Below are 23,168 nucleotides of genomic sequence, written 5' to 3'. Positions count from 1 at the left end.
TAACTTTGGGCTGGGGCAAAGGTCACAAGTCTGCTGGCTTGGCCATGGAATGAGAGTTCATAGGCAGGGGTCAGTCAAACTCCATGAATCTTGGGCAGATATTTCCAGGACCCATCCAACTAGGAAGGTAATGTTTTAATGTGCAATATATTTGGCCAGGTCTTAAGATGGGACAGGCTTCATTTATTTATAGAAAAGGTTTAGAATTTGTACCTTTCTATGCAAAGCAGTTATCAAATGCCTTGATAACAACCAGCAGGTCACACAACACTGGCATTTGCTCAATACCTGCAAAGCTGTCTTCACCCCTTTGCAGCATCAGAAAAATGTACAGTAGCTGAGGGGTTAGTGCATCTTCTGGCAGTTATTCCTCTCAATCATCGCCTTCCCTGAGTGGTGAAATGCAGTTTCAGAGCTTGAGGTTCTGCACAATCCAGCCTTGGACAGCTGTGACTTTGGTGTAGACACCAGGGAAGTATGGCCTGGCACAGCCATAGCCCCAGCTTGTGATTCCTGCTAGAAACCACTTCCCTGAAGGTTCTTTACATGCCAGGGGCCCACCTGCATCACCCTGCAGAGAGAGGAAAAGGATCCAGTATCAAGCCACAAGCAGTGCAGCTCCCCCAACCATGAAATGTTCTTTTTCTCTGGGGCATGGGCATTTGCTGTCCTGTTCCCCACTTCCCCAGGAGCTGCATTCCAAGCTGGAGGACTGCTCAGAGATGTACCTGCATAAACAATCTGAAGCTGGGATTCTGGAACATAGAAGAGTGTGTTTAGAGGTACAGTAGGATCATGGAACAGCCTCCCTGTGGTCTCTTGCTTAGCATTACCTCTGTGTATTTCCCTGACCTGTCACAGGTTGGTGGGGCAAGCAGCATGAGGTGTATGCAGGATGGACGTGGATAAAAGCAGCAGCCAGTTGATGGACAGACAGGCATCTGAGCTAGGGGAGGCAGGGCAGGGCCCTCCTGAGAGAATATAGTCTAGGGACTTGGCACAAGTTTGCTCTGTCCCAGCCACAGCATTTGCTGCTCTTGCACTCACTGAGCAGCTGTCGACGGTGCCCTGTGGGAAACCAGCACACAGCATCCTGCTGCTGATCTGGACAGGGTAGAACTTTTTGCAGGCCTGGTCTCCGATCATGTTCACTGCTGCTTTTTGCAGATGCTTTGACATGAGACCTGAGGAGACAAGTATTGCTGTTAGCTGGGTGAAGAGCACATGAGAAATAGCAGCATGTGAAGTGGGGTCTCTGCAGCCTTGTTTGCTGGAGGGAGAGACCTGCTCTGGGAAAGTGAGTCACCTGGTTCAGCAGAGCAAACTCCGGAAGGTCCCTTGGGTGTGTCATTTGTCAGGCAGCTTGGCTGACCAGACACAAATTGGAGTGGTCCAATTTGGTTTTGGGGTGGTCCTTGTACTGCAGGAGCACAGCTGGAGCAGCTGCTGTGGGGGTGGAGAGCACAGTGGCTGGCATGTAGAAAGCTTGGGAAAGCTTCAAGAGGGAAGAGGTGTGATAAAATAGAGGAGTAGTGTGCATGGTAGCTGGGGAGGAGATGATGGTGACACCAGGCCTTGCCCAGCTTGGTATCCTCTGCAGCATATGGCCTAGGATGGGAGTGCTTGGGGCAGTGGTGTGGGAACTTAGATGTTTGGGCTTGCAGTGTTGCAGTGTAGGTGGCCAAGCATCATGGGTGTGGGAGGGCCTTCTTTATCCAGTACCTCCTTCCTTTGTGGAGCCCCAGCCTGTGATGAAGCATCTGGCCCCTTCATGGAAGATGTGAGAATGGTCTGGGAGACATATAGGTCTGATGGTGCTGCTGAACGTGACAGGTGTGCTCAGCTCCAGTAGTGCAACATCATAGTCTAGGCTGTAGACGTTGTAAAAAGGGTGTTTGTAGATACGAAATATTTTCTCCATTTTGCCATCGATGCCACTCAGGAAGGGTGTTCCTAGATAGGCCACCCACATTTTGGGGTCACTGTAACTGCAGAAAGACAGCAAACCTGGCTGTTAGGAGCATAGCCTCACAAGGAGGGCCATCCCTCCACTTGTGGGGCTGGCCACCCCTTGGAAGGTCAGGACCCCTGTCTCCAGAACCAGTGGGTGTACTTGGGCTTTGTTCCACCCATTCCTTTTCACTTACCTCTAGGGGCATTTCTCTGATAGGGGGTGAGTGCTTCCTGTGGGGCACAGCATGCCAGCCAGATGCTGGACCACGAGGGAGGGGAAGGGCAGGTTGGCTGATGGGACTGAGGCAAGAGCCAGCTGACTTAACTAGCTTATCTCAGACTTACATGTCAAAGCAATGAGCTGCAGAGAGCAGCCACCGGTCAGCAATAAGAACAGCCCCACACTTGTGCTCCTTCCGCTGAAGCCAGAGACTGACTTGCCAGGGCCATTCTCCTCGAGCTGCATTGCTGCCACCCACAATCTTGCTAAAGGCCAGAGCTGCTGTTGACCCACAGTCTGGAACACAGAAAGAAGCACCATGGTTTTAAATAACCATAAATGGAAGGAATTACTTCCTGCCTTCCATAACCTGTGCTGTGGGACAGTCTTCTGGGGGAGCATGTACAGTATAGCAGCATGTGATGAATTGAGTTGACCCAGCTGAGGAAAGGCTTGATGGACAGGGTGTATTTTGCAGACTTGTTATCACAGATCACACCCTCCAGGGATGTGGTATGCAAGGAGCAGGTATTTGGATAGCCTGGCTCAGCTATCAAACAGCAAGGAATGTGCAGCCCAAAGTGCAGTCCCAGGGATGCCAAGACACTTTCTGAGCTGCCATGTTGTGCAGACCTGTCTTGCCACCTTGTGCTACCCGCCTGACTGGCCAAAAGGCCTGTGTGCTGGGAAATGGATTCTAATGTCTGTAGCAGAGTAGAAACGGCTGCACTTTCTGGCAGAAAATTGGATCCAGCTCATCCAGCTTTATCTTGTTTTAGGCTCTGGCAGAGCAAGTACAATCTGGACCACAGTGGGCTGGCCTAGGATCCCAGTGTCTGGGCCCAAGACAGCCAGTGTGAATATGGTGGGTTCCACTGTGGAGTCCAGGTCATGTAGAGCACAGCTGGCTGCAGCCACGGGCTACAGAGGAGAACTCACCACAGTTGTGCTCATCGAATCCATTGCTGCAGTCCACAACACCATCACATTCAGGATTTTCTTTTTCAATACACACCTTGCTGGAACACTTGAAAGTGAGGCTGGTACAAGGCACCACTGGAAGGCAATAACCCATGACCTGCTCAGTACCCTCTATGCTGGAGGCTTCCTGCCAACATGTCAATGCATCAGTTATCAGTTTTACCTGGGGTTTGGGTAGGCTTGGCAGTCTCGGTCGTTCTCAGAGCTGTGGAGGTTTCACTCATGGTTATACTCATCTTTGTCCACAGGGTGGTTCTGCTAGCTGGGCCTGCAGCCATTGTGCTGGGCTGCATAAAAATGGCTGTGGTAGAAGTTCTAGGGACGGCTGAACTGGAAGGGATGCTTGTGCCACCACTGGGCAACTGGGAGATGGTGTCCAGGATCCAGTCTGTGAGTTTGGTAATTCTGGAGTACACACCAGGTCTCATAGCCTGGGCACAACCAAATCCCCAGCTCACAATGCCAGCAAGGTAAAACACGCCTGGGGTCACCTCACAGGCCAAGGGCCCACCTGAATCTCCCTGCAGAAGAAGCAAGGCAATGGCTGCTCAGTTCAATCAAGTCTGCCCCTCAGGCACACCAGAAGGACTTAAACTACTCCCAACTCTTCTTCCTCCAGCCTTGTGGGCCTGTCTGCTGTCATGCAGTGGGTATGCAGGGCATGAGTGTGAAGTTGAAGTTAGGGTCAGTGGCTCAACCTGTCAGCACCTTTCCACAGCTGCCACCAACTGCCACTGACTCACTACCACAGGAGGAGACCTGCTTCATCCAGGATTTGTCTGGCCAGACAGAGTGGTGGGATGTTGGCTTAAGTAATTCTCAACTTGGTGGAGCTTTATTTGCTTTCCTAAATCTCCAAAGTAGTGGGCTGGGGTTTTTTGTCAAGTACATGTGAATTACACAGCTGGATTACAGCAGGTCACTAAATATTTCACAAGGATCTGCTGAAAGCAGAGTTAGCCTGGCTTTCTAGAACAATCTACAGAGTAGAGAAATCCCACACTTTTACCTGGCATGAGTCTACCATCCCCTCCATGAAGCCAGCACAGATCATTCGGTCAGTGAGGGAGAAGTTGTAGAGGAAGTTGCAGGTGTTTTGTTCTATGATGCCTACAGATGCTTTCTGCAGGATCTCGGGCTTGGTGTCTGCATGAAAACCACAGAATTAGTGAGTGCAGCAGAGGAAGGAGCTAGCTAATAGCTTTTAGACTGACTCAACACATATTTTGGGAAAACAGGCTCTAATCCCACATGGAAATTGAGTCCTGTATAACCTGTTTTCTCTGCAGTGCTGAAGCTTGTGGCTCACCCCAGGGTGCAGTTTCCTAACCGTGCTAAGGATTCTGCACAGTTTGTGTCCCCTGCTCCTGAGGGTTTGTGGGCTTCTTGTCAGCTGGACTTCTTTGGTAGCACATGTGCTACTCTCAGCTCTCAGGCTTTCTCCCTGTAGTGGGATCGTTGCCTGTGCTCATTGCTTAGAATGCCTCTGTGACTGAGTTGCTGCTGTGGCTGACATACCATCCTGCCAGAGCTGCAGCAGGCTCTGAGGCAAGCACCTGACACTTGCTTAGCACAGTAGAGCTACTGAGGACAGTCCAGCAGGTTTCTCCTGGTTCCTACCAAGCTGCCTCTCCATTTTCTTCTTTGCTGGTGACTCCTAGGTAACTGTGGCTTAAGGTAGTGCTCTGTGTCCTTTATTCTTGTGTTTCTGTCAGTTCCTGACTGCCCCTGTTACTGACCCCTTCCTATACATTCCCAGAAATGTGGGTTGGGCACAGGCTTTGCTGCTCAGGGTATCACTGCTCGAAGGCAAATCAGCAGGTGATCCATTACTGCTTACCATTCCCTTCCTGGAGGTCACCCCATCCAGAAATGAGGCATTTCTTGCCAACAGGAAACTTCTGCATGGCAAGGGGGAGGCACACAGGCTGTATGTATTTGTTGAAGACAAGAGGTCTTGCCAGTTCAAGTACAGCCACATCAAAATCCAGTATCATGGGGTTGAAGAGGGGATGTGGGATCACTCTTGTTACATTGACTTTCACTGCATTCTCGTCTGTTCCATTTATTGATGTTGTTCCCACAAAGGCTTCAATCTCTTCTGGCATTGTCCTGCAAATACATAAACCTAAATATGCATACTCACACACTTATCCCTGGAATGAATTCTGGCATTGAAATTACAGACAGCTTTACATGATCAGCATGCAGCACAGCAGTCCTACTAAGTCAGGCCCAAAGAACTGTTTCCAGCAGTGGCACCTGTTGGATATTACCCGAAGAGCAAATAAACATATAATAATAATCCTCTCTTCACCTCCAAAAATTCATGATTTCAGGAGTGTTCTGGCACACAGGTGGTGTGTCTCTATTCAGTAGGTCTTGCTGGATTTTTTGGTTATATTTGGATTTTTCTGAAGTTGTGTTTTATTATTTTTTTTTAACCCAGGTGAATTTTTAATATTCAGCTTAATGACATTTATTAGAAAAACTGCTTCCTTTTGATTGTTTTCCACCTGCTTTTGGTGTTTATTTGTTATCTTAAAAAGACAGTCAAAAGGCATTCCCTAAACACTTTGTACCCTTCATTATTATACAGTCCCATCAAACACTGCCTTCCCATTAGTTTTTATCCCAGGTCTAGTCTGATCTATTTTGTTGTGCTTGTTATGATGCTGCTCCACACCCTGCTCATCTGTGAGCCTTGTGAATAAATGCACACAGTGTTACTCTTGCCCTCCCTGTGATGTTGGAGCAGTCGGTGTGCTGTGCATTACCAGCAACATCCTACTCATCTCCCATGTTTTTTACTGCATCCCTGTGCTCATTAACTGCCCCTGCCACAGGACTGCTGCTGTCAGGGTAATATCCACATGTTTCTGACCTCTTGTTTTGAACTGCAATAGCTGATGGAGACTCATCCTCATTCACAGACAGACAGCACTGCTGGTTTTGCTGCGTACCTCATTTCACACTTGTGTACCTTGCATTTTACTTGCTCCTTTATTGCCCAGCTGTTTAATGTCTGAGGTTGTCTTAAAATCCTTCAGAATTAGTAACCCACCTTTTCTGCTTTCAGGAATTTATTCTTGACAAGCATTATCTTCTTGCTACTCACTTCTTTAGATTACTTATAAACCTAGGCTTGGGTTCTTGCAGTTTAACAGAACTATGCAGGATTGAACTGACCATTTTCCATTTACCAGCTGACCATGAGATTCTATTCCACATATTACAGACACTTTTTTAAGGTTAAGTTTATTAAAGAAACTCTCTTGTAGCACTTTCTTCCACCCCTCTTAGATATGTTGTCCTTTCTCCCTGATCAGGCTGCTTTAACCTTTCTCTGCCTCATTCCAACACCCCCCACAATCTCCTTTTTGCAATGAATGTCTAGTTATAGGAAAAATTAATGTCAAACATGTGTTCTAGATTTCCATTTCTTGACCCCAGTGCCACACTGTGGATTTGGCTGTGCAGCTCTGTGCCGGTGGGCAGGTGAGCTGGAGCAGGGTCAGGGATGGGCTCTTACTCATTGAAGCAGTGAGCTGCTGACAGCAGCCAGCGGTCCCCAATGATGGTGGCTCCACAGAAATGTCTGGAGTCTTCTTTTAGGCTGACTTGCCAAGGGATCTCTCCTCTGGAAGCATCTGTCCCTCCCACAATCTTGCTGGGTTTAGAGAATCCGGGTCGTTCTCCACACTCTGAACAAAAGTCAAAGCATGACTAGTGAGAATTCCTAGCAGAAGATAAGCAAGGAAAGACTTCACTCTCTCTAACTAGTAAGGCTTAGCAGGGATAGGTTTGGCCTGAGGTGGAGATATCGACCCAAGCCCTGCTGGCTGATAGTGGCAGTAACTGATGGTAGCCATGTACAGCTGGACTTTCACATAAAATGCTGTTCTGCATCTTGCTCTTGGCAAGTTGTGAATCCTGGGCCTTTCTTGAAGGCAGAGTAATCAGCAGCTCCATGCCTTTTAGGCTTGCCATTCCAGATAAAATATTATTCTAGATTTAGAAAAATACCCTTTATCTGCATCTCCTTGCAAAGCTGCTGGGAGCGCTCTTTGGACTGGACAGATCATCCTGCAGACACTTGCCCTCCTTCCCTTCAAGGAGCATGGCTGCTGTGAAGGGGCAGCCATCAGTTTTGAACTGCTGGGAGCTCCTTAGGTGGCAAGCAAAAGTAAGTGATCAACAGATTAAATACTGTCAGATGCTGCTGTGCCTTAGTGACCTGTTCTGGGCCTGCCAGAGCAGACCAGTTACACAGCAAGATTACACAGTCACAAAAGCAAAGGAGTGCATGGAACTGCAGAGGTACTAAGTGACTTTGCCAGGTTGCTCTGGACTGAGCTAGGGTAGCCATATAGTATCATGTGTACCTTAGCACTTCAGCAAAGTTGTGTGGCTCACCCTACAAAAGGTCAGCTTAGGTTAGCGGAGGAATGAACCCGATGTTTGAACCTATACCTGCCACTCTGCCTGCCAAGGTGCACCCACTGTGGGTGCTCATACCTTGTGGCCCTGCTGCAGCCACTGGCCTGCTGGCAGCTGGGGCTGGTAAGGTGGTCGGGGTTGCTCCGGTGGTGGTGTTGACCTCTTTAGCACTGACCATGTTACTGTTAGTCCTGAAGTGCACTGGAGGAACAGTATGGGCTATGGAGGTAGGGAAGGCAGAAATAGCATCCAAGATCCAGTCTCTGAGTTTGGTAACACGTGTGTAAACCCCAGGGCGCCTGGCTTCAGCACATCCAATACCCCAACTTACAATTCCTGCCAGAAAAAACCTGCCAGATGGTTCTTGGCAAACCAGAGGCCCACCAGAGTCACCCTGCAAGAGAAAGCAGATGGTGAGCTCTCCCTGGGGATGCACTGAGCTTGCCCTTACCACCCTCAGCATCCCTCTACCAGCCGGGGTCTCTCTGTCCCTTCATATTTGCTCCAGCCTAGTGATGAGTGGAGCATCTGGGTGCTGGCCTTTGGGTGTTCCTCCATGTGGGCACGCTGTCCTGCTATTACACAACAACCTTGTGCCCTTTATGCCAGAAGAACAAAGGACATGATCTGTAAAATCTCGGATTAAGCATTTCTACTGCTTTAATAATTTGTTAAACCTCATAAAGGTTAATCCTAGCAGCCCATACACAACCAGATGACGGGTGTTCATTGCCTGATACACAACCCAGGGAGACCACATTAATGTTTGCATCAGGTTTTCTTGATTTCAGAAGTGGTTCAGTTCTTGGTTATTGTGGGGCCCTGTGACTATCACTGATGGACATGTGGTGTCTGTGAAGCTGGTAATGCCTTCTGGGGATGAGATTGCTCTAGATCAGTAATTAATAACCAGATGGGTCACGTTCATCACCCAGCTCAATTCTTGGCCCCTTCTCTGGTGTTTGTGCTGTATTGGTGCAGAAATACAAAGCACTACCACCAGAAAAGTGCAGATTTGTTTAGCTGGTTTCTGTTGGTCTCAACATTCCAGCCAAACCACAGAGACAGACCTGGAAATCACAGTCCTCCTCTGGCATCACAGTTCTCCTCTCTCTATACTATCAAAGGCAGGCCTGTCTCCAGCTCACCAGTTGCAGTTCCAGGATGGAAAAAACTCAAAAACCACTCTGGTGTTCACCAAAAACTGTTGTGTGTATGTTTTAGTTTCCACTGCTGCCCTTTGCCCATCTGGATTTTTATCTGCAGACCTGTGTGGAATATTGGTAGGGCCAGCCCTGATGACAGCTCAGGAAGACGAGAAAAGTAGTTAATTAACTGAAAGAGCCCCTTAAATAACAGTACCCTGCTCTAAGCAGTAAAGAATATATCCTCATTTGTGTATTCTGCAGTCACTGATCTGTGCTTGGATCCAAGGCAGGGCCTCAAACCTCAGTGGGAAACAGTGACCATAGTGTCAATTCTGCTTCTTGAAGTGTCACTTGATGCAAGCTTTATGCGGGCAGGTGTGCCATCATCTCTGGGCAAAGCTTACCTGACAGGAGTCAACCTTCCCCTCCAGGTAGCCAGCACACATCATCCTGTCTGTGAGGACATGGCTGTAGAGACTGGAACATAGGTTCTGGTCTAGGAGCTCCACAGTTGCTTTCTGCAGGAACTCAGGTTTCACCACTGAATGAGAAAGACACAGTTGTGAGCTCAGTGCAGGAAGCCCTGCACAGGATCAGCAGCTCAGGGTACAGCCCACCTCAGCTGGCCAGAGCAAGGTCCGAGTTCCCTTCCCTGATGCCTTCTGCCCCACTCACACCCCACCACGTCTCCTCTGCTGCCTGCCATGCATTGCTTACAGAAATCCTCCTTGAGGTAGCCCCAGCCAGAGATAAGGCACTTCTTGCTGGTGGGGAAGTGATGGCCAGCATCTGGCAGGCACACGGGCTGGATGTACTTAGTGAAGGTGACAGGCTTCTTCAGCTCCAGCACAGCCACATCATAGTCAGCTGTGTCAGCGTTGTAAGAGGGGTGTGGGATGATCTGTGAAATGTCCATTTTCACTGCACTGCCATCAGAGCCTCTGAGGGAGGTGGTCCCTGTGTAAGCTGCCCACATGGCTGGGTCCTGAAACCTAGAGGAGAGACAGTGGGAGCCATGTGAACCTGCAGCAACAACATTGTCCTGCAAACCCAACCTGCCTACTGCCCATCCTGCCATCCACTCCAGAAGTGATGGAAACTCCTCGTTCTCCCCGTGGTGGGGCAGAGAGGTGCAGTGGGAGCTTGAGCAGATACGGCTGCTTTTGGAACAGGGATGGAGGGTGGAAAGTGGTGTGACTGAAACTTACTCAGTAAAGCAGTGAGCAGCAGACACCAGCCACTTCTCTGTGAGGATAGCAGCGCCACAAAAGTGCTCATTGTTCTCTCGAAGGCTGACTTGCCATGGGAACTCCCCTCTGGATGCCTCTGAGCCTCCAACTATCCTGCTGGCAGTCTGCATGGCAGGGCGACTCCCACAGTCTGAAAGGGAGGAGAAACTCAGTGCCTTAGGATCCTGCTACTGCACCCCAGCAACACGCTCTTGGGGACAAGTGTGAAAAGCTGCTTCAGCTTTGTGTGTGCTGTTGGCATATGCTCAAGCAGCAGGGTGGTACTTGGGATGTCACAGAGTAGCCTTTAACCTGCAGGCTTGGGAAGAGCACTGCAAAGCACTGGGCCATCACAGCATCCTCCCTGAAACTCTTCTAGAGCAAGACACTGTGGAGCAGCATCCTGACTAGTCTGATGAGCTTAGCTAGTGCCTTGTGATAAGCTTCCAGCAGCTCATGGGCATGTGGCTCTTGTCCATTGTGCCAGCCCACCAGTAAGGTGGACCTTGTCACAACCCATCACAGTTGATGGGACCAAGGTGTTTCCAGGGCACAGTGTCCCTCATCCCAATGCAGCCATTTACTATTGCCTTGAAAAGTCATGGCATGTCCTTGGCTGTCTTCAGTGCCTGAGAGCCACTGGTGTCCCACCTGTCAAGGTCTGCCAACAGTGGTTGTGGCTCAGTTCTATGTCCAGAAGACCTGCTGTGGGAGATCCAGCACAGCCCCTTCCATCAGAGGCATCAGCACAGCCTGTTTGGCTGTCACATTCAGGGCTTTCTTTTCACATACTGGATGTTGGAGCAAGCCTGTGTCCCAAGGGCAGCTCCCTAGGGACAGCAAGGCTTGAGTCACTCATGTCTTCTGCAATCCACACAGCAACTCTCCCCTGCCTTCCCCAGGGGCAACTACCACTGTATCCTTGTCCTTCTGCTCCCTGGCTGCCCCAGAGTCCCAGCAGGATGGCACTGGGAGCAGAGCTGCAGCTTGTTTGGAGCTTGCAAGCCCCTGGACCACCAGGCTATGAACAAGATAGGGCCCAAACCTGTATCTGTATCCAGGCTGCTGGTAAGGAAGAGGAGGCTGCAGAGTGCAGGTGATTCTTCCTGCTGCCTGGCTCTTACCTGATTTCAGTCCAGGTCTGTGGGAAGAAACCTTGTTGGGACCTGGGACAAAGAGGAAGGAATCAGGATCAGCAAGGGCAGGGCAGCCCAGCCTCAGGTCCTGGAGCTGTGTTCCTGGGCTGGGGCTGCCACGGCCTTTGCTGCATCTTCCTTTTCTGCCTGGTGATCTCTGTGCTCACCTGTGGCCAGTGTGAGGGAGGGCCCAGGTCCCTGCTGGGGCAGGGGAGGCACAGCTCCCTACTGCCCTGCAGGCTTTGGGGTGACTCCACGTGCAGAAATTCCTAAAAGCTGTGGAAGTGAGCTGTCTCTCAGGAGCAGACTGGGGCTGAAGCTATGCAAAGCTGTTTGCCTAAAGCCAAAGGGACTCTCAGCACCTTCCATTTGGGCAGCAGAAGGCTCCCAGAGATCCAGGGATCCTGCCCATTCCGGCAGAAGGTGCTGAGGGAGCTGCAGAGGAGCCCACACTTTCTTGTTTCCCAGGCTCATGGGGTTTTTTGAATTGGCTGGACCTGGAGTCCTACAGTCACATACAACCCCACAGTCACAGAAGGAAAGGTGAATTTCTTGTCAGGTGGTTTCAGAGAGTAATTCAACTATAAGAAATAGCAACCTGAGCTGTAGTTATTGCTACAACTCTGAGGTCTGCCTAAGGGCTGCTGTGCATAGGTAGGTACAGACAACCCAGCTGTTAACCTCCTGGAGCTTCATTCCCTGTCCCTCAGTCTAATTTCAGGTGCTTCAAGAAAAGCCAAAGCAGTCGCAATTTATGCTTTAGGTTCTGTCCTTGCTGTGGGTCCCTCAATCTGCTCTTGCAGTGCAGAGCAGCTGGACAGCATTAGTGTTGGAGGGGCATCTGGGGACTCCACTAATGTCTCTTAAGCTGACAAGATCTAGGCTGGTTTCTGCTGCTGTCTGGTGAAGCTGGAGCAGCTAGGAGCCAGGCAGATCATTTTATCAGTTTGCTGGGTGCCTGCCAGCACCCCAATTTCTAACACTGCTGCTGGGCACGAAGCCTTGACTGGCCATTCAGAGGTAAAACCCTGTAGCAGTTTGGCTGAGTAATGGTGGCTTAGCTCTGTGCCCCTGGGTGCCAGCAGCCCCAGCACAGGGCATCCTGCTCTGCCTGCCCATACCTGTGAGAGAGGCTGAGGAGATGGTCCCATAGGCAGCCAGGGAGAAACCCTGCTTGTGCAGGGCAGCTGCCAGCCCATGCCTGAAAGCTTCCTCTTCCAAGGTAGAGCTCAGGGGTTGGGAATCCTGGGGGGTGAAGAGGAGGCGGAAATGGACGATCACACTGGAGTTTCCATTCCTACTGGAAGACAGAGAATTAAGGGTGACGTTGGCTTCATGGTCAGTACAAGGGTCAGGCTCCTGTGCTATCTGTCTACAGGGAACTCAAAGGAAATAAATCTTATTCTTAATATTTTGATTCTTAATAATTTAAGGTTTCTCTTGAGATGTCCTCTGGGTTGACATGGTCATTTGATTTTTTTTTCCTTTGGCCCAAAGCTGTGGTTGAACAAAATTGTTTTCCTCTGCCTTTTTGACTGCATTTTGAAATTAAAAAACCCAGAATATTGTTGCAATCCCAGATGAAAATCCAGCCTTGACCAAAAACCAGTTTCTCTTTGTACTAGCTTTGAAAAAGAGCACAGATATGAGATCACCTTCTTGGTGAGGCTTGTCAGAATTCTCTGAAACATGAGTTGTAGGGTCTGCAGAGATAGCTGCCTACACTCACCTGTAGCCTAGGATGGTGCAACCAGTACAACTCCAGTTCAGCTGGGAGTCCTGGAGACTGGACAGAAACTGCAAAGCAAAGGGTGATGGTCACACACTTACTGGGCCCCAGGGAGATGGGAATAGATGATGCCTGGGATTTTGCTGGAATGTGGAGCTGCTGACGCATGGTTTCTTGATCTGTAAGCAGAAGCACCCATGTCCAGCTCATATGAAAACTTTTTCCCACTCTGGCTTTTAGGGCATGAGGTAGTACCTCTTTTTTTTATGTAAGGAATAGGCCTGAACACACATTTCCCACTCCATGAATGTCTCTCAGGGCCTTGAGAGGGCCTCTCAAAGTGTAGTTCAGCCCCACAGTGTACTCTGCTGATGTTTAGCAAGTCCTAGTTTTCATCCTGCCCTTGGCATAGAGATTCTGCTGGTGCTACCACCGCAGTATTTCACAAGTGTTTTTCCAGAAGGCCCAGATCAACTCACCAGCCTCTCAAGAGCAGGTGTCAGCACCCTGTAGTAGTCCGAGTTCTCTGTCTGTAAGCTGCTATTGAAGGTGATTCCTTGCAGCTCCACTGTGTGCTCAAAGCTGGCCTCTCCCGTGGAATGGCAGGCTGCCAGAAAGGGAAGGTGTCTGTCAGAGGCAGCTTTCCTCACAGCTTTGTAATATGAATATCATTGTGTCCTTCAAACCCCCTGTTTTTAGCAGCTTGACTGTCCCTGAGCATCCCAGCTGCCTCGGGGGTGCCCCATAACTGGACTGGGATACCCTGTGCATGTGCAGTAATAGCATTTTGTACTGAACTTGTTTGAACTTGAAAACAGTGGATTTTTGTCAAGCCTGTGACAGAAATTCATGAACAGATGGGTACAGCGTGGCAACCTGAGATTGGCCCTATCCTTGCAGGAACAGACTCAGGAAGGTTCTGCTGGGTACTGAAGCCAGCTCAGAAGCTGTGACTGTACAGGTGGCATGTGTCAGTCATGTCATCCTGGGGTCCTCACTGGGGTGCTGGCCCGAGGTGGCCATGGGACAGCAGAAGCAGTAGGAGAGAGGTGGAAGAGGGAGGGAGATGGTGGCCATGCTCTGGAGTGGGACAGTAAAACAGGCAGTGCTCAGTGGCTGCAGGTGGTCATGACAGGAAATGGCAGAGGCAGCAAGGTACAGTGACATGAAATTTCAAAGTCACAGAGAGAGATTACAGGATAGAATCATAGAATCATGAATTGTTTAGGTTAGAAAAGACCTCTGAGATCATTGAGTCCAGTCATTTCACCAGCACTGACAAGGCCACCATTAACCCACGTCCCCTAATGCCACATCTACATGTTTCTTAAATTGCTTAAATTGCAGGGATGGGGATTCCACCACTGCTCTGGGCAACCTGTGCCAGGTCTGGACAGCCCATTCAGTGAACAAATTTTCTCTATGTCCAATCTTAAACTCCCCTGGGCCACCTTGAGGCCTTTTCCTATTTTCTGTCCTTGCTCGCTGGGAGCAGAGCCCAAACCCCACCTGGCTGCACCTTCCTGTCAGGGAGCTGTGCAGAGTCAGAAGGTTCCTCTTGAGCCTCCTTCTCTCCAGACTGAGCCCCTCAAGCTCCCTCAGTTGCTCCTGGTGCTCCAGTCCCTTCCCCAGCTCTGTTCCCTTCTCTGGACACGCTCCAGCCCCTCAACGTCTTTCTTGTCATGAGATGTTTTAAAACTGAACCCTGGATTTGAGGTGGGGCCTCACCAGTGCCCAGCACAGAGGGACAGTCACTGCCCTGATCCTGATGGCCACACTGTTGCTTCAGCAGATCAACATCCCGCCCAGCTTGGGTCGTCTGTGAACTGACTGAGGGTGCCCTCCATCCCCACTGATAAAGATACTTAACAGGGCTGGCTTCAAAGTGGCCCCGAGGATCACCACTCGTCACCTCCACATATCCAGCTGGATGTGACTCCATTCACTCCCACTCTCTGGGCCTGGTCATCCTGCTAGTTTTTACCCATTAAAGAGCACACCCATCCAAGCCATAAGCAGCCAGCTTCTCCAAGAAAATGTTTATGGGAAATGGTGTCAAAGGCTTTACTGAAGTTGAGGTAGATCAGATTCAGATGCTTTCCCTCATGTACTAGGTAGGTCATCTTTTCATAGAAGGATGTCAGATTGGTCAAGCAGGAAAGGAATAGAGCATATGTATCATGAGACACTGAAGATAAAGTGCTCCAAAGTCACATATTGAGAACATGAGCTGACTACAGCCCTTGTAGTTTCTGTGCATTGTGCAGAAAGGCGTCTGCGTTTTGACCTCAGTAGGAGGATTTTGAGGGTTTTTGCTATAAGCAGTGCAGACCACTTTTCTTTTGGAGCTGATAAACTGAAAGAATGCACCTGGCTGCACACTCACCCAGCAGGATCCCCAGGCAGAGGGCTGTTGCACTGCCTGCCACGGCAGCAGCAGTGGTTACCTTCCAGCAGCAGGCCCCCAGTCTCCTCCTCTGGGTGCCTTGCCCTGGCTTTATCTGGTCCATGCTTTCTGAGCAGCTCTACAGATGGGCTCTGTGATTAAAAAGAAGAGGAGGAAAATGACAAGACTGGGACAAAATCTGTCACGCCAGCTAAGGTTACCCCAGGAGCATCATTGTCTGCTCCTGCTGGACCATTCCGACCTGGCTATGGAAGTCTTTGCATTAGGCTACTTATATCCCCAAGGTGCATGTTATATGGATTAAAACACTCTAAGTAATAAACTTCACCCTGTAGTTGTTCATGAGGCAGATTCCAGGGTGAGGTTTCATATAGCCCAATGCTATTCCACATTTTTTTCAGGAATTCTGGAGGAATTATAAAATCACAGTGGGTGATTCCCCCCCACCCCCCACCCCACTTAACATTTAGCTGAGAGCTCCCAATGCCTAGTAATGCAGAGCAATTAATATGTCCTTTGCTTACAGCTTTGCTGCTACCCTGCTGAGCAGATTCTCCTTCCCTGTGGTCAGCATTAGCACTGGTGCTTCCAGTATTTTGCCCCAAGCGGTCCTGCACCAGAAGCAAAGCCCCTTCATGTCACCTTTTCTGCCTCCATGTTTTCCTTTGCTTGACTGGTTTCAGAATGTCAGTGTTTTTCATGCTCTGAAGATGCTCAGATGGGATATGTTGCTTCAAGTGCGAATTCATAAATGGCAAAAATAGAAAGAGTATCTCTCTTTGGCTTTCTTTTTTTTTCCCTCTGCAGTCTTGCTAGTACAAGCCAGACTATATTTGGCCTTTATTTGCACATCATCAACAATTGGGTATTACTAGGAATTAAACCAGCCTGTAATATACACAGTTATTACATCATTCAGACAGGTTAGTATCTGCAACAAGTCTGACAAGACAAGGAGGGACACTGATTTCCTGTGGTCCTAAAATGCATTAAATTACTGCATTAATATTTTTCCCTCATAGGAATGAAGAAGACGTACAATGCTGCTGCTCAAACTGGCAGGTTGAAGTTGTCTCAGACAATTTGTGTGGTCAGAGTGGAAATCCACAGAAGTCCACTCCTCTTGGCCAAGGCTCCAGAGCTCCTCAGCTGCAGAGTGAGTTTTTTGAGGACTCAGCCTCTAACTGTTGGGAAACTCAGATTTACAGGAGACACCAGAAAAGCCTTGGCAAGGCACCATCACCTCTCAAGCTTACTCTGTCTTGATATCGACAGAGTCAAGAGTACCCACACAGCTCTTCCCTCCTCAGCTCCTGAGTCTGCCCTGCTCAGGGACATCTCACAGGGTCACTCCCTATCCTCTCTGTGCTGGGAGAGGTTCGGCTGCCACAGCAGCGGTTCCCTGCTGCTGTAAATCAGACTGGGACTTCAGAGAAGCTGCAGAGGAACAGCCTTTTCTAATGTAAATACATCCAGCAATGAAAGGAAGAGGGGAGGAAAGGGACACAGGGAGAAGCAGCTCCCTGTTTCAGAAGAGCTTTTCAGTGTTTTCCAAGAGGCGTCAGCAGCTCTTTAAAGAGAAGCTTCTAGATAAGAGATTTTAGAAGGTCACTTCTTTGTGAGGCAGCAGACAGAGAGAAAGGGGAGAGAGAGGGAGAGTCTGTCCAAGATGCCTCTTTTTTTTCTAACAGACATCCAAATATTCTTTTTTAGCTGTAACTGAGCCTGGCACAGATCAGCACTGTGGCCCCCGGGTTCTGCTAACAATATCTTTGACAATTCAGCTCTGGCTAAGGGGAGACAAGTAGGGAACCTTTTTTCCCGTGGTCCTTGTGGCCTGAATACATACAGATGAGGAATCTCTCCTTCCCTCTTTCGGTAGGTTTTGGAGTCACTGTCCCTCTTGCTGTGTGCTGAATGTGGACACTCAGAAATCTAGTTCAGGTGTGCTGGCCAGTGCAACAGTGGACTTCAATGTACCTCAATAGTAGGACAGATGCATCTGAGGAAAAAAATAAAAATTGCAGGCAAAAGTGGCTCTGTTTTTTTTTTTTTTTTTGACAATACAATCTTAGTTGCATGTAAAAGTCATACTACAAAAAAAGCTACTTGGAACCCTAGAAAAAAGTTTGCATTAGTGATTGCAGAGGGATTTTAACTGTAAAATAGACTATTTAGAGAAACTTTCTACTTCCCAAAACAATCAAAACTTGTCTTACTTGTCTTTGCTCTCCCTTTTAGCATAAGGAAAGTTTATTTTCTTTTGCTGTCAGTGGTGTGACTTAAAAAAGAATTAAAAGGACATGTAAATGGAAAGCCCATTTTGCAATAGCAAAATAGAGACTGCAATTTTTTTTTCTGAAAGATAATTAGGATAATCTATAAATGCATAGTGGAGATCTGTGGCAAGAAGCTATACACAGTGAAAAATATTGTGACATAAAATCAGAGCAGTGCAAAGTAGATTTTGTTAGTGGGGCAGAAATTGGGAGAGTATTAACAGTCATGAGTTTCCAAAAGGAATACTGAGAAGTAAAAGCACATTTATGAGTTTTTTTGCCAGCTTATAAATTGTGAGTGGTTATAAAATATTATGCCCTTGTAAGCAGGGTGTGGGGAACTCTGACCTAAGAGAGTCCCCACAGCAGTGGGGTGTCTTTTCACTGTTACATTTAGCAGAGAAGGCATGTCTGATGTGCAGCACAGTCAGCAAGAGCTGACCTGCAGACTGTCACCATCTCTGGTTGTCCATGAGGATCTGCCACAGTGCTGGGAATTGGCCACCACCCCTGCTCTGATGCTGCTTGGCAGCCGAAGGCTTGTTTTCTCCACAGAAGTCTGAATTTTTCTCTAGAGAAGCCTTGAGTCACTCCATAGGATTTCCTTGGAAGCTGGCTTTTATTTCTCAGCTGGTTCAAGTAGGGAAATTGTAAAATATAAAGTGATATGGTAAAAATATTCCTTTACCCAATCAGCTAAACAGTCACTAACACCCACTCTTCTTGTCAAAGAGGAAAAGTAGCACGTGTCTGTGTGAGTGTGTGTGTGACTCTGTGTGTGTGTTTGTGTGTGTGAATGTGCGAGAGAGTGTGTGCATGTGAGAGTGTGTGCGTGACACTCTGTGTGTGTGTGTGTGTCTGTGTGAGAGTACACGTGTGTGAGAGTGTGTGCATGTGAGAGTGTGTGTGTGACACTGTGCATGTGTCTGTGTGAGAGAGTACATGAGAGTGTGTGAGAGTGTGTGCATGTGAGAGTGTGTGTGTGACACTGTGTGTGTGTGTGTGACCTCGTGTATGGGTGCATGATCTTGTGTGTGTATGTGCATGCACACGTGTGTGTGAACATGCATGTGCATGCTGGGGGACAATCCCCTGCAGGAGCAGCAGAGGGACAAGGCAGGGCCCCAGGAGAGGCCCCCTGGTTGTTGGCTTGTGCCTGGCCACAGCCCCAGCCTCACTGGGACAGGTGCCTCTCCAGCTCAGGTGATCCCACACACACCTGCAGGGCTGGCCCAGTCTCCAGCACAAATTGTGCAGGTTCTTGTTTCCAGGTAGAAACTGTCTTCTTGCAAAATGCCACAGCTTCTGACTCTAAAGCACAGTGGTGACCTCCCAGTACTGCCCAGCACAAGGGCTGGTTTTCTTCAGTCACCTCCACATACCCTGGCCTTCCTTCTTCCACTGCTTGGTACTTCTCTTCCATCAACCCACCATGTCTTTGCCTTTATGTTTTCACCTCCTGAAGCCTTTTCTTCTGCCTTCCTAGTCTTCTGCAGTCTCTCTCCTGTCTGAACAGGAATGTTTACACTCCTGTCTTGCACTGCAGTGTCCCAGGCTTCCTCCTGCTCTTCTCCAGCTTCTCCCATTCCCAGTCTGCCAGCCCCTACCAGCAGCCCTTGACCACAGGGATGCAAGCTGAGGTGCCCTGCTCTGAACTGTTCACCAGAGAAAAGAAGACAGGAAAGAAATAGTGGAACCTGTGTTTTCAAAAGTCAACTTCATTTACAGATAACTAATGCAAGGAAACCCTGATGTCCCCCAAGGGACAATGCAAGAAAACCACTGCCCCATCCCCACACAACCCCCCTGATGGCGAGTCTAGGCTGCTCTGGGGTCTTTGTGCTGCATTTCTGTATTCTAGCACGCTTGGTTTCTCCCACACTGTGATGATAAAGGGCAGCCAATATGCTGCAACCATTTGAATAACCAAGTGTTAATGGAATATTTGCTTCATCCCATAATGGGGTAGTGTGGCTCTTAGCACAGCAATATGGTGTCTGCTGAGCCTTCAGACACAGGGGTTGTAAAACTGTCTCATTGTGACCTGTAAATCCTCACCCAGACAGAGGCTTTGCAAAATGATGGCACAAGTATGAAAAACATGCCACTTGCTCAAGGCACAAGCTCAGCAGCAGATCTGACTGCAGCCTCAGCAAGTCTGTGGCCAAAGGCAAGAAAAGGACTAGTGATTTTATCATCAAGATAAGACTTGTGGCACTTCAGAGGGGGAATACAGCAGAAGCAGGATAGTTCTCCAGAAGGAGGTACCCCAAAATCAGAAAGCAGACTCCAATATGCCTCACTTGGTAGGTTCACCATCCAAAATCACAGCTGCCAAAACAATAAACCTTTGGTGACATATATATGACACCAAATCTGAGCCTGAGTGGGAGAGAAGACACTCATTTGCTGTGAGATGAGAAGCATGACCACAGGAGATAAGAGATGTGGTTGTGCAAACAGATCTGCTGGCAGAGCAAGGTGGTGGGAACAGCCAACCTCAAATATCTCTGTTAAAATGGGGTCAAGCCTAGTGATTTTATCCTTATAGCTGAGAATTTAGTTGTACTGAAATGAAGCTCAGAACTTGTGTCAGCAGGTACTGAGAATGGTAGAATATTTTGTAGGGGAGTGGATTTCTAGCCAGTGGTATCTCTTGGGTGGTGTTGCAGTGTGAGGTCATGTCAGTCTGGAGATGGCAAGAAATGTGTGCCACTTCCTCCTTATGGCTTACTCTCTCCCTGAGTGGGAGTCCAGAGAAGGGAGTGCTGGAATTTATCCAAACACTGTTGCTTCCTGGTGAGCCCATATATTTCCCTTTAAACCTTCTGATGAGATGACCTTATGTCATGAAAAAAAAGCCTATACAGAGACAGCAGCAGCTGGTCAAACAGATAAGAGATGGGTTATGATGAACAGAGCTCTCAGCATCAAAGGCAAACCTTCCCATGACCAGCAGACACAGGACTACATGGACTTTTGTTTTGTGTGACATGAGCTTCACCTACCACAACACTGGTTCCCTGGACCAGCCAACACGGCATTTCTCTAATCCTTTTGCTTTAACCCATCTCCAGTTTCTGTAATGGATGTATAGAGCATAACCATGTCCCCATCTCTCTGCAGGATAACATTTAGAAGCAGTTGTGCTACATTTAAAAGGCTAAACCCTATTTTTAAACAGAAAGAAACTCTTGTTACTTCAGAGAATGCAGAAGGAACTGAGGACACCTCTCATTATTAAGGTGAGTGAAAAGCCCTGACACTGCAAGCTCCCAGATCATGCAAGTGAGCAAATCTGAAAGCCCCTGCCACTCAGAACACTGAGGATCCTCAGTCCCAGTTCACCTGCAGCACTCGTGGAGATGCATCTGGTTCAGCTGTAGTCCTGCTCCCAGCAAGCCAAATGACACTGTGCTGGCCTTGTTTATTGTCCCTCTTAGTCTACAAATGTCTCTCAATTTACAAGTAAGAAGATCCTCTCCCTGCCTGCCAGCTCAGCAGTCTCAGCTGGGGCATGACAGACAAGCTGAGCTCCCCAGTGCTTGTATTGTCACAGGTAACAAAGGCTCTAACATCACTTCCACCTTGGAGACACTCAACCCTGAGCTCTCTCTCTGCTAACAAAGTACTGGGCAGATTTGTACCTGCAATTACTTCTTAAACTTGTAGCCGTGGGTTACACAAGAAAATAAAGGCAGCCTTGCTCCCCTTACCCCCTCAACTGTGCTGGCTTGAAAACTCAGTACAGATAGTAAATACTGAATACACAGAGGGAGTATCCAGTAAGCCAGGAAGTCCATGTTTGTCTGTTACTTTCCACAATAGGAGCACTATATAATTTGATACTTTTCAGCTCATGAATGGCCAAAAAAAACCTCACATGCTTAACTCATGTTATTTCCTCCACTGACATTCACTCACCTCCCTTGAACACTGTCTGGCCAAGTGCAGAGGATGTGGGAGAAATCTTGGTTCCAATGAAGCTGATGGACACACTGTCCACTGTAATTTACACTGTGTAAATTACATTTTTACCTAGCTGTTTTTTTCAGCTGTTATTACAGATTGTCAGGTAGGCATTAGTGTTCATAGATATGAAACCCCCAAGCTACCCTGAAATCAGTTACCTGCAATGCATGCTCCCTCAAAGGAAGAATTCTTACAGGGAAACCAGCAAGTGATGAACGATATCAGTCAAGCAGTGCACTCAGCACCTGAGTCAATGAGAGTGAAACTCTCCGTGTATCGATAGGGAACAGTGCCACACGCTGACCTCCAGCGCCAAAGCTGTGTGACAATGCCCAGCTTTGGGGAGCTCTTGTGGCCATGCCCAGCTCTGGGTAGCGCTCCTGCCTGGGGAGGCCACCCCGGGGCAGAGGCGGCAGGACGCGGGCACACGGCGGCTCCTCCAGCCCCGCACTGGGCGGGGCTGCCCGGCTGGACCTCGCTCACTGAGACCTCCCTTAAGCCGCATCAGGGGCCGTGCCCCATCTTTTTGCAGGGCAGCCTCAGGGCTGGAAGACAGGTGGGTGTGAAGCAGCGTGAGTCTCAAGCCTTTCCCTTCAACCATAGGAACAAAGAACCATCCAGCTACAGAAACATTTCTTTAAGCTCAAATGATGGTGCTATTATAGGCCCATAAAGGTTGTTCATAAGAGTTTGTTCCATGCCTAGGTCGAAGCTCGTCGCTGGCACGGCTGTTTCACTCTTGTATTTCCTACGTTGATAATACTGATTTTTTCAGCTTTTAGGTCTGCATTACTGTCAAAGTTGCACTTTTTGTTTTCCGTGAAGTACCCTGAGTTTTCTTTCTAGAATATTTCCTAAATTTGTTATAACTTTCAAATAAGACAAACCATTCTCTGCATTTGGTTTCCAAAGTGTTTAAGTAACTAAGATATTTCTCTTAACCAGTTCTTTCAGAGAAGAAGGTCTAGAAGTCAGTGAATCATGTTAGAGTTACATACAATCGAAAAGCACTAAAAGCAATCCAGCATTACATAAGGAAAACTACTATAAGCGACTAAAAGGAAGCACAGAAGTTTTTCCATCTTTCAATCTTTTTTTTTCCCCCACTTTCAATAAAAGGTTAATTGAGCTGTTTTCCCCACAGGCATTAAATTCAGAAACAGGCTGTTTGCTCAGAGCCAGCTAAGCACGAGGGATTTCCCCAAGCATGGGAGAAGATTCAGCGTGGAGAAGCAGTTTCAAACTCCAGCTTGACTGAAAATCTCGGCTGCAGGCAGCAAACCTGTCTGAGCCTGATGGAGAAGCAATGAGGAAGAACAGAAGGAGGAGGCGAAGAAGGAGGAGGAGGTGAAAAGAGCAGCAGCAGTAGGAGGAGGAGGAGGGCTGCCCGGCAGGAGGGATCGCGCTGTGCGGTGGGACCGCGGGGCGAGGAGCACCCAGCAGTGGGTGCAGCCGTCGGGACAAGGTGCAGGTTTTTCTCTTCCCTTCCGAGCCAAGAAAGCCCGGCACCTTGAAGGAAGTAAAAAGGGCTCCTAAGAAGGAGCAGGGACTCACCTGCTTTGCTTTTCCCCTTGCCGCCAGGTGCCTTCCCCGGCAGCTGACCCGCCCGGGCCTGCGGGGCGCCGCCGGGGGCGGTGGGAGGCCCTGGGGGAGTTCGCGGCGGAGCTTAAAGGC

General features: G+C 48.7%; 1 protein-coding gene and 1 long non-coding RNA gene across 5 annotated transcripts in view; one reads left to right on the top strand and one right to left on the bottom strand.

Annotated features, from left to right (window-relative positions):
- LOC127060946 (uncharacterized) overlaps nucleotides 1-23,168 on the top strand; it is a 340,458-nt gene that overhangs the window by 244,750 nt on the left and 72,540 nt on the right. The gene's annotated exons all lie outside the window — the stretch shown is intronic.
- TMPRSS9 (transmembrane serine protease 9) lies at nucleotides 52-23,168 on the bottom strand. Of its 4 annotated transcripts, XM_030231392.2 has the most exons (20): nucleotides 23,049-23,167; nucleotides 17,093-17,245; nucleotides 15,223-15,374; nucleotides 13,316-13,443; nucleotides 12,837-12,904; nucleotides 12,229-12,404; nucleotides 11,096-11,137; nucleotides 9,951-10,122; nucleotides 9,460-9,734; nucleotides 9,147-9,283; nucleotides 7,673-7,988; nucleotides 6,687-6,858; nucleotides 4,995-5,266; nucleotides 4,164-4,300; nucleotides 3,318-3,675; nucleotides 3,113-3,229; nucleotides 2,299-2,470; nucleotides 1,723-1,988; nucleotides 1,048-1,184; nucleotides 52-571 (listed from the first exon to the last, which is right to left on the bottom strand). In XM_030231392.2, the coding sequence occupies exons 3-20, from the start codon at nucleotides 15,344-15,346 to the stop codon at nucleotides 410-412; spliced, it is 3,231 nt and encodes a 1,076-aa protein (XP_030087252.1). In that variant the 5' UTR covers nucleotides 15,347-15,374; nucleotides 17,093-17,245; nucleotides 23,049-23,167; the 3' UTR covers nucleotides 52-409. The 4 variants fall into 4 exon arrangements, with proteins under 4 accessions (XP_030087252.1, XP_050842217.1, XP_050842218.1 ...); XM_050986260.1 differs by lacking the exon at nucleotides 52-571 and having other exon boundaries at nucleotides 597-1,184; nucleotides 23,049-23,168; XM_050986261.1 differs by lacking the exon at nucleotides 52-571 and having other exon boundaries at nucleotides 597-1,184; nucleotides 17,224-17,245; nucleotides 23,049-23,168.

This window comes from Serinus canaria, chromosome 28 (assembly GCF_022539315.1).
Source record: "Serinus canaria isolate serCan28SL12 chromosome 28, serCan2020, whole genome shotgun sequence".
NCBI classification, from domain to species: domain Eukaryota; kingdom Metazoa; phylum Chordata; class Aves; order Passeriformes; family Fringillidae; genus Serinus; species Serinus canaria.
Note: the sequence above shows the minus strand (reverse complement) of the source record. Positions and strands in the feature narration are given on the sequence as shown.